This window comes from Schistocerca gregaria, chromosome 8, assembly GCF_023897955.1.
Source record: "Schistocerca gregaria isolate iqSchGreg1 chromosome 8, iqSchGreg1.2, whole genome shotgun sequence".
Classification (NCBI taxonomy): Eukaryota; Metazoa; Arthropoda; class Insecta; order Orthoptera; family Acrididae; genus Schistocerca; species Schistocerca gregaria.
In genome coordinates, this window is record NC_064927.1 from 502237360 (window position 1) to 502253060 (window position 15701).

The following is a 15701-nucleotide window of genomic DNA, read 5'->3' on the forward strand; positions in this document are numbered from 1 at the left end:
CAGACAGGATTGATAAGAGGAAATATATGATTCAGAGAAGAGCAGCACGTTTTGTTAGAGGTGAGCACAAGCTTCACGGAGATGGTCAGCCAACTCCAGTGGCAGAGGCTACAAGAGGTGTTCTGCATCATAGTGTGGTGAAGCACCCTCCACACACACAGCATGCATGAAGTAATATAAGTTTCCCCATTTCGATCTGGCAGTATTGGAACAGAGATACTTTCGAAATCCTTAGGTAAACGATCACTTGCTTTAATGGTTAACCAACCTCAGTGTAGTGACATTAAAAGTTGGACTGAACACCTGCAGAACAGTGTCTTATTCTTAAACACTTCAGTAAATCAATTATGGGTCACTTTAACAATCTAGGTAAACAAATCCACCCCTCATGAACTTCAATTTATCTGACACCATTGTGGCACTGTCACACGATGTGGAAAATATATCACTGCTTGTACTACACTAGCTGTGTGTAGAATTCACAGCAGTTTGTAGACATGACTGTCAATGTCAATGTCACAGACTGAACCACCAACACAGGCCCATTGGTTCCCTTTGCAATATCAAGAGCATGGAATGCCGACACACCTGAAAGACAAGGAACTCTACACATGATTGATCACTGTATGCTGCAGAGGGCAGGTGGTGGCTTATTGACCTCAAAAGAGGCTGGATGCAGATTTGTTCCCAAACACATATTTGCTCCGGCTATCATAATGGGTGCCATCAATGATTTTTTTTTTTTTTTTTAAATATATAATCCCTGCAACACTGAAGTTGGGGGTCAAGTACAGCTTTATTGATTGTAGCAGATACACAATGTTTGTTCCTTGGGACACAAAAATAACCAGCACCTTGAGAAATCTTTGTGATATGCTGGTGGCTTGTCTCACAGTAGTGTCCTACCCTCTCATCTTTCATAAAGAGAAGCCACTTCTCTCTAATTCAATGTTGGTACTGCGTGTTACATTTGAGTGTGTTTCAGATTGAAGCAGTGAATAGTAAATTACATTTCATTAATAATCATCTAATAAAGTTTCACAATTTCAAAAATCTAGCATTGTTACCCCGATAGTAATTTACATTAATGTGATTAATTACTGCTAGTTGCTTTCATGTCACACTTCCTGTCAATATCTTTTATCTGAATATGTAAGTGGTCTTACACCACACAGGTGCTTCAAGTCTGCCAAAGTTGAGGTTAATGCCATGTTGCACATATGGATATCATGCTACTCCACATTTTTGTCAAAGGCATCATTCACTGATATTGCACCATAAAATTAACACGATACATAGATTCAATGACAAGGTATGTTTATTTTGATTGATGCTATTAGAAATTATTCAGTGCAAACAGCTACAGTGTTACTGTACGTTAAAAAGTACTGAAAACAATGCTGTTTGCTGGGAAAAGAAACTTACGTGTGCCGAGAGCAATTTTCACTATTTTCATAAGGGCAAGTGTTAAGGTAAGGCACTTTGTTGACAAAGTTTTGTCTACATTGGAAAATTAAACTCTAATTTTAATATTATATTGCACTGATCCATGGTATTGTAGGAAGTTAAGTGAAATGTTAAAAATAAGGTCAATCCCAATTGTTAAATTTCAAGGAGGGGTGTGTAAGGCCATTTTCTATGATAATCTGGTCTGACACCTCTTAACAAAAATAAAATGAGGGTACCAATCAAGTTCAAAACATACCAGTGCAAAGTGTAATTTATAAGTTAGGTAATATTAAGTCCTTGTGGTTTCTCACTAAAAAATGAATTTGTCCTAAAGACAGTTTTCATTTATTTAAAAACCTTTCCACTATTCAACACCACTATCATTCAGTGAGTTGTTACCTTTACTTCTAGATAATGTTATGAATTACTCTTGGAATTTCATTTCTACATCCAATCTCTGACTGGGTATATCACTGGAACAAATGACTGTCGATGGCACAAGCATATTTTGTTCCAGGTTTGAGCCCAAGACAAGTTACAAGCCTGAACAAATGGCTTTTACAGAAGCTTCTAAACAAGTAAAGGCTACTGCACCCAGGGATTTGTAGCACGAGTGACTGAATTACAAAGTGACAAGTTCCAAACTGTGTCAAGTTCGGTCCTTCCACCGCGCACACACACATTCTAATACATTATATACATCTAGGAAACATGCTATTAACTTAAGGAATGTAAGTAGATTGACAACAGAAAGAGACACAAAAGATAAAATTCAAAGTTCAAAACATGTCTAAAGGGCTTAAAAATTACGAAGTCTGAAATGTTGCAGATTAACTTATGTTCTTCCAATTGTAACATGCAGGTAACTAGGTAATTAAGACTCACAGCATCTAAGTTTTGGACATTAAACGCTAACTATTGCTTACACAATATCAAATTTCAAAACAACTGCTACATGCCTAAGCACAAAAACAGATTGGGCATACTTTTGGTTCTTTAACAATGGTCACAAAAGGGCATGCGCGTGTGCGCATTGCTGCCTTGCAGTTTAAAAACCTGCAAACCAAGATTTGCTCTATAACATGTTTTGTCAATTAAAAGTTTGTCATTAGTGGCTATATACTTGACTGTTTTTGTCTTGCAGTTGTACATGCACATTCTGCATTGATTACCAAGTATTACGTACTCAAAAAGCCCAGACGGAAATATTAGTAAGAAAACCAGTGAAATTTAATGCGAATGTGTGAAATAATACCCTGTACAGAAAATAAAAGTTGAATGTCATCTTCCTTTTATATGTGGAATGTTGCAACACTAGTGTTTCCTTCTAAACTGTCATGCTGCATACAAAGATATTTATGGATTTATTGTATCTAGTTTATTTCATTTTGAAGAAAGTGTAATAATAAAAACCAAGTAACTTATTTTGTTCAATGCTATCCATTTCCTAAAAAAAAACTTATTGGCAGCAGCAAGACTTCTTATAATCATTACTGTTTTCAGAAATCTGCTTTGAGATTAAAACTAATATAATCCAATAACTTTGACAACCATTCCTCGACAATACAGTAGATAATTAAAATGCATCCCATCCTTCAATCAACAATTTTCTCACATTTTACTGAAATACCGTAAACACTACAGATTTGCATTCTCCAAAATAATGCAAAATACAATCTTTACATTCCAAGCACTAGTGCTATCAAACTCCACAATGTAATAATGTCCTTGCATACTAAACATTTCATACATTTACACACCCATACAATACACATGCACTTTTATTTTCAATGGGTACAGACTATATGGAGAAATAACATTTTACATATATTGTAAGCATGTACTTAAATTAATGACAGTCTAATAATACTTACTATAAGGTGTCTGGAGGTCCAATGATGAGGACTTCCCATCTGTATATGTCATTGTCGTCAATCAGGCCAGCGGAAAACCCTTCAACAGGGTTCTTATTAAGTTCTACGAAAAAAAGAGAAATATAGTATAAACTTGTCGTTCGAGATGGCAGTCCCTAACTAAACTAATTAAAATTTCAGTTAGCTAACAAGTTGTTATAACATTTCTTTATTAAAATGGCTACTAAAACTATTTTGGCGCTACGTGAAACTTTTTACTATCAAAGAAAGCTCAAAATAGTACCACTATTTGAGGTTAGGTACATCAAACACTAGTCGATCGATTTAACATTTCCTACTAACATACTTCAATTCGGGTCACATACGCTTAATAAAGGTTTTATGGACGGCCCGAGACTAAAATAAGTTCCTAAATTTATGTCGTTGTAGTGTTCTAACAATAATACCGACTTGCAAATAAGTCTACTTTTAGGTTATCAACAAAACGAATTTTAAATTCCATACTTTTGATACACCACACTTCGTCATTAATACATTTAGATATCTTAGAGTTATGGAAAATCTAATAATGTGTCAGCTGTTAGAGTGTCAAAATATAGATTTGGTTCGTCTGGCAACATCTCCGATCTACAACACAAATAAGTAGAAGTTTTGCTATGACAATAATAAAGATTTCCTGACTAGAACGAATACAGAAATTTAGCTTCCTTTACCTGCTAGTTGTTTCCGTAATAAAAGAGCTGACTGTGGCTCTGACATGAATGAGAGAATACTTTTAATTTAAAGAGGCAAACAATCACTCCTTGGAAAATGGCTCAGGTTTAGTAATCTCAAGGCCGCATGCGCTACCACAGAGTTTTACTTCCGGCAGTTGCTGCTACATGTATGAGAATTTTGTTTCTACAAAACTTCCGACAAACTGAGCTCTCTACCGGGAACTTCAGGCACTTCTAGTATTCCGTGGCCTTCTATACGAATTGACATATGAATAATTTCACTTCGTAGACTATAATTCCATTCCCTTCTATTTTGTTTCTATGTCAAGCAAATCTACAGAAATTTCCAACGTCCAGCTTACAAAACATTTAGGTAATTGTCCATCTACAGAATTCTAGTCCGTATCATCGCTTATGAGCACGTCCGTTGCATACACAGCAACAATTTTCCACGTCACATAATTTTTTCCTTGTAACAAAACCAGAAAAACAGCAACATCCGTTGGACTGACATCGGCAGAACTACTACAAAGTAGTAGTGAAGGTAAACTCATATAATAAAGCCATCGTAAATTAAAGTGTGTTTGTAGTCTCATTTATACTTTCGCATCAGATTAATGGAATAAATGATTATATGTTACCTCCAATCACAGTTAAGTCGCTTTTCCTTTACGACTTCCTCCTTCCATCATGTTACATTATGACAAATGTTTTTCGTATTTAGTTTCCGAAAGTAAAGCAGTATGGTATTCAAACCGAATATGGTTTAAGTACGAGGGTCCCTGACGGAATTAATACAAAGAAAAATTAGCAAGAAAAAAAGCTTCGCAAACTGTCAAATGAATGCCGAACATGATTCTGAAATGTTATTCCTAGTATATAAGTTGCTGATACTTGAATAGTGACATATGCAATGTGTCATTAGCACACGAAATTTTTCCAGCCAATCAGTGTCAACGTCGGAAACCACCGGAAGCTACACAGTCCGATGTGCTATAGTTAGGCTTCTTCTTATGAAAAGTAAAAGCAAGACATAAATAATACTGGTCTAAGTTCGTTACTGAGATTATTCCCAAAACTTTCGACATAGTAATGTAGTGACACGATTATAGAGCAACAGCCAAAAAAGTTTAACCACCCTCCTTGTGAACTAAAATATGCTCATGCAAATAACGAAAGATTTAAAAACTGACTGAAATCATTTCTGCTTGACAATTCCTTCCACTCCATAGACGAATTTCTGAATAGATGGCATCTGAAGTGATTAGGTTATATTAATGAAATTCTGTTGTAGATAAAAATTAAAAAACGACTATCATGCATAAAAATAAACTGAACTAATTTACTTTAAGCGATAGCGTTTGGATTCAAGAAAGGCTGTCCCAGTCAAAACGTAATTTGTCCACTCCACTTATTAGAAGCCAGAAATGAGAGGTATGTATTCGTTATGATCTGTCCAAAGTATCTGACTGTATGGATTTTGATATTTTTTAAAAGTTTGGATGGTTGGAATTAGTAAATACACAGACAAATAACTACTTTGGACCAGAGTCAAAAGTAAATACGAAACAAAGATATATTTGGAGAAAATTACAACAGACTCTAAGTCTTACCATTGTTCTTCATTTGTGTGAATGACCTTTCACATTAATACTTCAGTCAGAATTAGAACCATTTTCGACAGATTTTATATTTGTCACAAATAATTCTGCAAAAGGGGCAGAAATAAAATAAAGTGTCATTAATGTTTTTTGAAGAGTAGCCAAAACATTCTCTAGTAGTAGTAGTAGTAGTAGTAGTAGTTTTATTCATCCGTAGATCTCTTTTTACAAGGATATAGGACATGTCAAAGTATTTACAAGCTTAGATCAATTTACAATAAGCTAATTCGTATACACATATATTTACAGACTTCTAGTTAAAGACAATCATTAGATTTTACTCCTGGTATACAATAATTTATTTACAAAAAACTCATTAAATAATGTAATGCCACACTATTCACTCATATTTCACTATCAGTCACTGCACACACTATACACACATTGTTTCATAACACTTCACTCACTACATACACACACACACACACACACACACACACACACACACACACACACAGGTGATCCTTGGGCCATTTTCTGTACTGCAAGTTCCCATTTGCTATCCTGAAAAACTGAGTCAGCATCCCTTCATAATGAGTGAGATGTTGAGCTCAGAAAGAGAAAGAGGAAGAGGTGTTAGTATTGTGCTATGCATAGCTTGAGGGGAGAGTGTCTCTAGAAAGGAAAAAAGAAGAAAAATAATAAAGTGAAGGTGTTATGTGGAATATTGGATGTTTTATAATCATCATTATTATTATTATTTGTTTGTATAACATTTTTTTATCAAACCCCTACTCTGCTTTATCTAAGTAATCCTTCAATGTATAAAATGTATTGCATAACAGGTACTTTTTAGCTGCCTTCTTAAATAAGTGTATTTTTGAAATTTCTTTAATCTCTTTTGGTAATTTATTGTACAGTTTTATTCCTTGGTAGAAAATGCTGTTTTGAGTTTTATGTTTATTTTTTCTTGGTAAATGTAAGTTGAGTCTATCTCTTGTTGCATGGTCATGGACAGAGCTGTTTGTGCAGTAATTGCCAATGTTACTTTTGATGTGTACAACTGACTGGTAAATATGTTCACATGTAACAGTTAAAATTCCCAGTGTTTTGAACAGATCTTTACAATGAGCTCGACTACTATTTCTGGTTATTATTCTTATGGCTCTTTTCTGGAGTTTGAAAATTGTGTTCATATTTTGTGGATTTGTTCCCCAAAAAAGAATGCCATAGCTAAGAATTGAGTGTACATATGAATAATATGTAACTAAAAGACACTGCATGTTACACACAGATGATAGAATTCTAAGGGCATAACATGCTGATGACATTCTGTTTGCAAGTACCTTTGTGTGTTCGCACCACTTCAGCTGAGAGTCAATATTCATTCCTAGAAATTTTGCATTTGTTACACAGTCTATAGAGGTGCCATCTACATTTAATTTAACATTGTCATTTTTCCTCTTCAAACTGAAGTTCATGGCATTAGTTTTCTTTATGTTTAATGTCAATTTGTTGCTTATTGACCAATCGTAAACTTCCTTGAGAGTTTCATTTGCTTTCTCGGTAAGGAGTTCTCTTGTTCTCTCAGTGACTATAATATTGCTGTCATCAGCGAAGAGAATTTTCTCACCATGAGTAACACTACTGGGAAAGTCATTGATGTATATCAGGAATAGTATTGGTCCTAATATGCTACCTTGTGGAACCCCTATATTAATATGTTTTGGTTCTGAGAGGTATTTTACTAAATGTTTAGATCTATTTGAAGTATGTGTTATCTCTACTCTTTGTACCCTATCTGTTAGGTATGATCGAAACCAGTCATTAGCTACCCCTCTTATTCCTAATGCTTCTAATTTATTTAATAGAATCTTGTGGTCGACTGTATCAAAAGCCTTAGAAAGATCCAAAAATATGCCTGTGACACACTCATCTTTATCAAGAGCATTAAGTACAACTTTTGTGAATTCTACTATGGCTGACTCCGTATTTTTGCCACTTCGAAAACCAAACTGTGATTTGCTTAAAAGATTGTATTTATTCAGATAATTCATTAATCTGTCTTTCATAATTGCTTCTATTATTTTTGAGAATGCTGACAGCAGGGAAATGGGCCGGTAATTTTCTATGTCTTCTGCATTACCTTTCTTAAGCAAAGGTACAACTCTTGCCTGTTTTAGCTGCTCTGGAAATGTCCCTGATGTGAAGGATTCATTTATTATATTTGTTAATGGGCCTTGTATAATCCTTATGCATTGTTTCAGTACACACATTGGTACATCATCTAAGCCTTCTGACTTTTTATTTTTTAGCTTTTGAACAGTTTTATTGACTTCATTCTCTGTGGTTGGAAGTAACATCATTGTATCTAGTGCAACAATTTTTGCAGGTGTTATATTTGTTTTGGGGAATTTTTGCTGTAACTTCTCTGCAATACTTGAAAAATGCTCGTTTACATAGTTTGCTAAGTGTTGTGGATCATTTATTACCTTATCCCCCTCCCTTGCCAATTTCATAGCTTTGATGAAAAACTGCATAGCACATTTATTTATACACAATCAGTGGAATAACAACAATGACAAATGTAGCACATTAACAGGACTTAGTGATGTCAATTCTAATGTTACAAATTTATGCATATGTTGCAACAGATGTCCACAAGAACAAGACTAGAAGATATCTCTGTATTAATTATCATAAAAGGTACCTCTTGTCCGAAAGGAGTGCAATAAGGGGGTACCAAATTTTTTATTTTTACACAAAAACAAGGTTTTTGACAGGTGAGACTATTAAAATCCTAATGGTAAACTGCCCAAGCAATCGCAACAAAGTGCCAGAGTTTGAAGCGTTCATGAAAAGCAGTGAAGTTCACATAATACCTAGATACAGAAAGCTGATTGAAACTTGAAATTCGCAGCAGTGAGATTTTTAGGGAAAACTAAGGAGTACATCAAAAGGGCGGACAAATCAGAAATTGTGGTGTTGTATTTGTTGCAGAAGTCAAGAAACTCAGTTACACTGAGATAGAAACTGAACCTCTATGGGAGATTGTTTGGACAAGACTCAGCATCAGGGGTGGGAATAAAATGGTAATTGGATCCTTGTATTGCCAACCAGACTCGTCTTCTGATATAACCAAAAACTTCAGAGAAAACCTCAATTCACTTATGCATAAGTTCCCAAATCATACTGAAATCGTCAGTGTAGATTTTAAGCATTCAACAATTAAATGAAAAAATTACAGTTTTGTTAGAGGTGGGCATGATAAGACATCTCGTGCAGCTTTACTAAATGCCTACTCTGAAAACTACCTAGAACAGATAATTAAAAATCCCACTCGTGACCAGAATATACTGAATCTAATAGCAACAACTAGACTTGTGTCCAGTTTCAATATTCACATTGAAACTGGTATCACTGATCATGATGTAATTGTGGCAACAATGATTACCAAAATATGAAGGACAACTGAAAGAAGCAGAAACATATATACAATAAACTAGGTGAAAAATTAGTACTGTCATATCTCAATGAGGAACTTGAAACTTTCACCATGATTTGTACTCAGTAGAACAGTTCATAATGAGAGGAAGCCTCCATGGTATACAAGTACCCAGCAGAACAGTTCTCCATGGTATACAGTCGCTATAAGTAAACTTCTACAGAAACAGTGATTACTGCATAATAGGTATAAAACAAAGCGTAGGGCTATAGATAGAGAGTGGCTAAATGAAACGCATTTGGCTGTCAAAAGAGTAATGCGAGATGTCTTCTATGACTACCATAGCAGAGTATTGTCAAGTGATCTTCACAGAACCCAAAGAAACTGTGGTCATATCTTTAGTCTGTTAGTGACTCCAAAGCTAGTGAGTGAGACAGGAAGTGAAAGGATAGCGAAACAAAAGCTGAAATGCTAAACTCCATTCTGAAACATTCCTTTACAAACGAAAACCCTGGAGAATTCCACAGTTTAATTATTCTGACACTAAAAGATGAACTAAATAAGCATTAGTGGCAGTGGTGTAACTTCTTCTTCTTCTACTACTACTGCTAGTAGTACTACTAGTAGTAGCAGTAGTAGTAGTAGCAGCAGCAGCAGTAGTAGTAGTAACACTTTATTTACTGCTACTACTACTACTACTACTACTACTGCTACTACTGGTAGAGATAGTAGCAGTTTCTTTATCAAGATACTATATATACTGCATGGATTTTGCCAGAACACATATAGTATAAAAATAGAAGAGCATATAGTTTCCTACACCATACAAAGATTTCTAGTACCATACACAACATAACATTCAATGTTGCATATGCGAATCTGATAAATTATAAAACTGTATGACGGAAGTATTGTACATAGAACACTTAAGTTGCCATTTATGGACAAAATATGAGTTGTAACACATATGTTAAAATATTTTTTCACATTAAAGACAGCACTTAGCAAATTCTATTGATATGTAATAAATGCATCCAATTAGTTTATATAACAAATCTGTTATGGGTATTTGTTTTTATTATAATACAAGCTGATCAATAAAAGTTTAAATACTGCTTCCCGAAATCTTGAAATTTTTTTCATTTATATGTGCTGTGTGTTTGTTAACAATCTAGTACCCTGATTTTCTGTCCTACAGCCTTGTTTATCCTTCCTATACAGCTATCATTACACATTCCTATGCTGTTATAATGAAAAACGACATTAGTTTTGGAAAGGCCAATTTATATTTTATATTAATTACTCTTTTTTCTAAGTAAAAGCTGTTATGTTGTATCAATGAATGCCAGTGGTAACAAAGAGAAAAAACAAGAGTAAAGATGAACTGTATTCCATAAGAATGTCAATTGTGAAAAAGGGCTGCATAACATAAACGTAGAGAATGGCATCTAGAACTATATACAATAATAAAAAATTGTAAAGTAAAAATAACAGTCATTAAATAACCAGAGATGTATATGGAACATGATGAGAATAAGGCACATCGATAGAAATATACAGATTGTTGTCCATAATAAAATTTCACATTCTTGTTAAAATTCAAGAAAAAGTCTGCTCTTCTGTCATCTTCTGCACTTATGACATAAGATTGCAAACGACCTCTCCATAATATAGATAAAATGATCTAGAGTAACTAGTTTGATTACTTTTAGAAAAGAAAATGAGATACACTGCGGGGAAGCATAACATTCAAAGTCTTTATCATGTATAAGATGTCATTAATTAAGGAAGATAAAGCTTCTCTGACTGTTATCGGTTGTCTCTATTTAAGTTCTGTTCTAAAAGAATCAGCACAAGTACTTACTCGGTTTTCTAATATTTTAATTAAAACCCAGTCATTTATCAGTGATTATTAGTATCTTGCAGAATAGGATAGCAAATTTATTAATAGTTCATATTGGTACTGTGTCTTGATGGTCACACTGGCTCATCACAATGTGTAAGAAATAAGATATCTTCCCTCAAAATTACCCATTGTCCTTCCCTCTCCAGGCAATACTAGAACCTTCTGCTAAAAGACCCATTTCTGCAGGAAATGCAGTAGTTATTCATGATCTGTGATACTGTATCAAGGAGCAGAGTGGAAAATCATTGACAATCCGTACCTTTATAGTTTTGGCAAATGCATTCAGAATGTAGGAAAAACACAACCAATCTATTCGAGTGTATATTATTAATGCAATTTTTGTTTGTAATAGCTGTTTATGGAGCACAAATGTATCACATCAATTTAACAAATACTACACAGAACAACACCCACCACAGTAGTACAAGATTATATGTCTTCCATCTGTTGATGATGAAGAGAGTGAAATAACTTACGATAAAGGAAAAGATATAACTCAAATCATTAAAGATGATGATGATTTAACTGTTCTGAGAGACAGGAATTTAATATTATGATTAGAAATAGAAATAGAAGCAGTCTGAGAATATAGACAGTGGAAAAAATGAAATAATAAGTCACCCAATAGAATTCCACATAGAGGGCATTTTAGTTTTTTATTTGATATTAAATTTTTTATACTGTATGTACTTTGTATAGTCATCAAATTACTAGTTCTGCAAAAATCATATTATGTGCAAGATTAATACGTGTCATATTTATGTACAAAGGTTTAATACATTTCACATTTGTCTACAAAGTTGAATAAACTGGTGTGCAAAACTTAAGAACAGAAGCAACTTCTACATGATATGTCATTGTCGAGTAACATAGCTTGATGAAACTTGCACTATACTTAGAAAAGGTCTCTGCATTATAGTGCGAAAGGTAACTGAAAGAAATACACAATGAGACAAACAGAAATGACACTTTAATTTAAAGACAATAATTACACTAACATCACAGCAATTTATGATAATCCCCTGGACATCACAAAAGGCATGACATGAGCCTTAATAGGGTGTATGATCACCACAGATGGCAATGCATACTCTTCAGTGTGCTCCCATGCTAGCCACAAGGTTGGTAAGGAGATCTTGTGATAGGGTGTTCCATTCTTCCACTAGCGCAGTTTACATCAGCTGGATAATCATTGGTGCATTTGTACATCCTGCGACACATCTCCCCATCGCTTTCCACATGTACTTGATAGGATTTAAGTCAGACGAATGGGCAAGCCAATCCATTTGCTAAATATCATCTCATTCAAGAGTTAGTCCACCTGTGTATTTTGAAGCAGTTGAGCATTGTCATAAAAAAAACTAAAGTCAAGGCTCAACGCACACCTGAAAAAATGCACATGGGGAAGGAGTACATTGTCACAATAACATTGACTAGTGAGCATACTTTGTTCAACTATTTGGAAGCATTATGTTCAACAATGTTCCCGTGTGCCTTATGTGTTCCTGTCTCTCGCCATACGAGGGAACATCCAAAATCACGACTCAGACTGAAACTGTTCTCACCTGGGGAGAATACACAACCCAGCTCCTCATCGATCCAATCCCCATGCTCTTGCCAGCATCGAAAATGGCCCCACCAATGTGCAGTTGTCAACGGAACATAATGTACTGGTCTTTTGGTATGAGATCACCCCATGCAGTCATTGTGTCACTGTGGAGCGTCAGACTGAGTGCCTTGCAATCCTATTAAATGTGGTTGCAATTGCACTTACTGTTTGATATGTATCCCCTATCTTCTGTCACACAACATAGCGGTCATCTGCTTCTATTGCTGACCATGGTCGACTAATTTCACTCCTTTGGGTAGGAGTTTCTGTGATTCAGAAAATTCCTCGTGCACATGAGACAACGTTCTGAGCAATACCAAACTCTTGGCCTACACTAACCACACTTAGTCTTTCTTCTAGTTTCCCAATGAAAATTCAGTCATGTGAAATCCTCCAAATGTTGTCTCCGGCTCATATTGTAATGACAAAACTGTAGTTGTTGGCTGACACAAACTATTTTTTTCTGTTGCTTCAACTGCTTCTACACCAGCCGGTGTGGCTGTGCGGTTCTAGGCACTTCAGTCTGGAACCGCATGACAGCTGCAGTCGGAGGTTCGAATCCTGCTTCAGGCATGGATGTGTGTGATGTCCTTAGGTTAGTTAGGTTTAAGTAGTTCTAAGTTCTAGGGGACTAATGACCTCAGATGTTAAGTCCCATAGTGCTCAGAGCCATTTGAACCATTTGATTTCCTACGTAATGTTCTACCGATGTTACTACTAGATGTTTCACTCCATGACAGAATGGCGATGTACGTCCAACATGATGGATGTCCAGCACATAGCTCGCGTGCAGTTGAAGTGGTATTTTATAGCATATTTCATGACAGGTGGATTGGTCGTCGAAGCACCATACCATGGCCCGCACGTTCACCGGATCTGACGTCCCCGCATTTCTTTCTGTGGGGAAAGTTGAAGGATATTTGGTATCGTGATCAACCGACAACGCCTCACAACATGCGTCAGTGCATTGTCAATGCATGTGCGAACATTACGGAAGGCAAACTATTCGCTGTTGAGAGAAATGCCGTTACACGTATTGCCAAATGTACTGAGGTTGAAGGGCATCATTTTGAGCATTTATTGCATTAGTGTGGTATTTAGGTAATCACACTGTAACAGCATGCGTTCTCAGAAATGCTAAGTTCACAAAGGTACATGTATCACATTGGAACAACCGAAATAAAATGTTCAAACATACCTACAATCAGTATTTTAATTTAAAAAACCTACATGTTACCAACTGTTCGTCTAAAATTGAGAGCCATATGTTTGTGACTATTACAGCACCATCTATCAAAAAGAAAAAAAGTGGTCGAACTAAAACATTCATATTTCTTTACATACTACACAAATATATGATAAAAATGTTGGTTCCTATTAAAAAAACGCATCTGATATCCGTTTGATTTATGGAAGCGCCCATCTAGCAGGCCAACCGTAGCGCCATCTGGCGTCCCCCTTCAAGCTAGACAAGTTTCGTTCTTTGTAGTTTTTTTTTTCGTTCGACGCTTATTTCGTGAGATATTTGGCCCAGTCACGATCAATGGACCACCCTGTATATACATATGTGAAACTTTTGTATATTGTGACTGGTGGTCTAAAAGAAATAGAATTTGGGCGGTAAGTTGCCTTACGAAAAGGTTAACATTCATTTATATTGAAAAACATTCTGAACCAAGTGGGATTAAGCATCTGAATGTTGGCTGGCATTTTTAACATTTTGCTGGGTGATGTGCAAGTTTGAACTTTAACTTAATTCGGTTGTATTTGGGAATTAATACTGGATATTCAGCAGGGATCTGCTAATGATTTCATGAGTTGTAATATGGTGAGCAACACAGTGGACTTTATGTATTTAAGATCAGGCAAATATTTTGTGTTTTTTGGATACAAGTAGCGTTTAACTGGTATTTGGGGATCTTTTACAATTTTAATTGTGCAAATACACAAGCTTTACTGCATTTGAAAATTAATGTTATTTCACTTTATGTGTAAAGGAGTTACTATAGGAGCACCATCATAAACAATTTCTTTGTTTGAGTGACTTAATAAACCAGTTCATTCAACCTAAGCCTTTAGGTGTTGTTTACATAATTTATGTAGTAGAATGTAACGGTTTTTTCACTATTATTATCATTAATTGTTATTATCATTCTATTTTAATTGAAATATATTTTTACTTAAAAATCCACTTTACATGCATACACTTGGACAATTAGACTGAAAGATCACATTTTTGCAGCACATTTAGCTGTTGGGCATGAAAACAGACATGAACGGCTTGACCCTTTGACTGCATCAAGCTAAAATGCTAAATGAAGTCATGCATCACCCAGATACATTTAATGTTTAATCTTGTCTTAGGGACTGTATTTAGTAAAAAGCAGTAGTACTGGTGTAAGTTTCAGTTGGGCTTTCTCTCATCCAGGATGTAAATTCAATCCTTTAGAACTGCAAGTGTGATTATAATGGATTACTAAGATTTCGTGATTCACTTACTGAATCTGAAATACAATAAGCAGTTTTGTATAGGAACTCGGAGCTAAAGATTGCATGGATAAAAATGTGTTGAAGAAATCAGGCATTGGGAATTAGCTGTGGAGAGGAATTGCAAGAAATAAGATGGCAACAAGATGGTTTTCTGAGTATGAGATTTCAGCAGCCAGCAGCAGAGACCCATATGGCAGCAGCTAGAACATGGAGAGGCTATAACAGCGACTCCAAGGTCTTCAAAGTTGGCATCAGCAGTGGTTGCGACAGTGTCAGTGATTTCACTTTGAGGAACAGCAGCAGAGCAGAGGCAGCCAAACACATTAATAAGTACTGGTGTTTAAAGTGTAGACATGTGTCAGTTTGTAGGTTTTCTGTTGGGAATGGAACCATCAGGCTGGAAAGTTGTTGATATTGAAAGCTATAGAGCATAACAGTTAAAATTTATAGCATAATTCAATTGTAAAATGGGGAAAGTTAGTGAGGAATTAAAAAGTAGAAAATCTAAGATCAACATCTTCATTCTCTTTGTTGTTGTTGTCTTCAGTCCTGAGACTGGTTTGATGCAGCTCTCCATGCTATTCTATCCTGTGCAAGCTTCTTCATCTCCC

General features: G+C 35.4%; 1 protein-coding gene across 2 annotated transcripts in view; it reads right to left on the reverse strand.

Annotated features, from left to right (window-relative positions):
- The window catches only part of LOC126284077 (ubiquitin-conjugating enzyme E2 G1-like), a 51800-nt gene extending 47239 nt beyond the window's left edge, over positions 1-4561 (reverse strand). The window contains exons 1-2 of one of the 2 annotated variants that reach the window (XM_049982707.1): positions 4037-4561; positions 3324-3426 (exon numbers count right to left, since the gene is read on the reverse strand). In XM_049982707.1, coding sequence (XP_049838664.1) covers positions 3324-3426; positions 4037-4082 — 149 coding nt within the window. In that variant the 5' untranslated portion in view covers positions 4083-4561. The remainder of the gene's footprint in view (positions 1-3323; positions 3427-4036) is intronic. The other variant, XM_049982708.1, reaches the window with a different exon arrangement.
- Positions 4562-15701: the final 11140 nt, after the last annotated feature.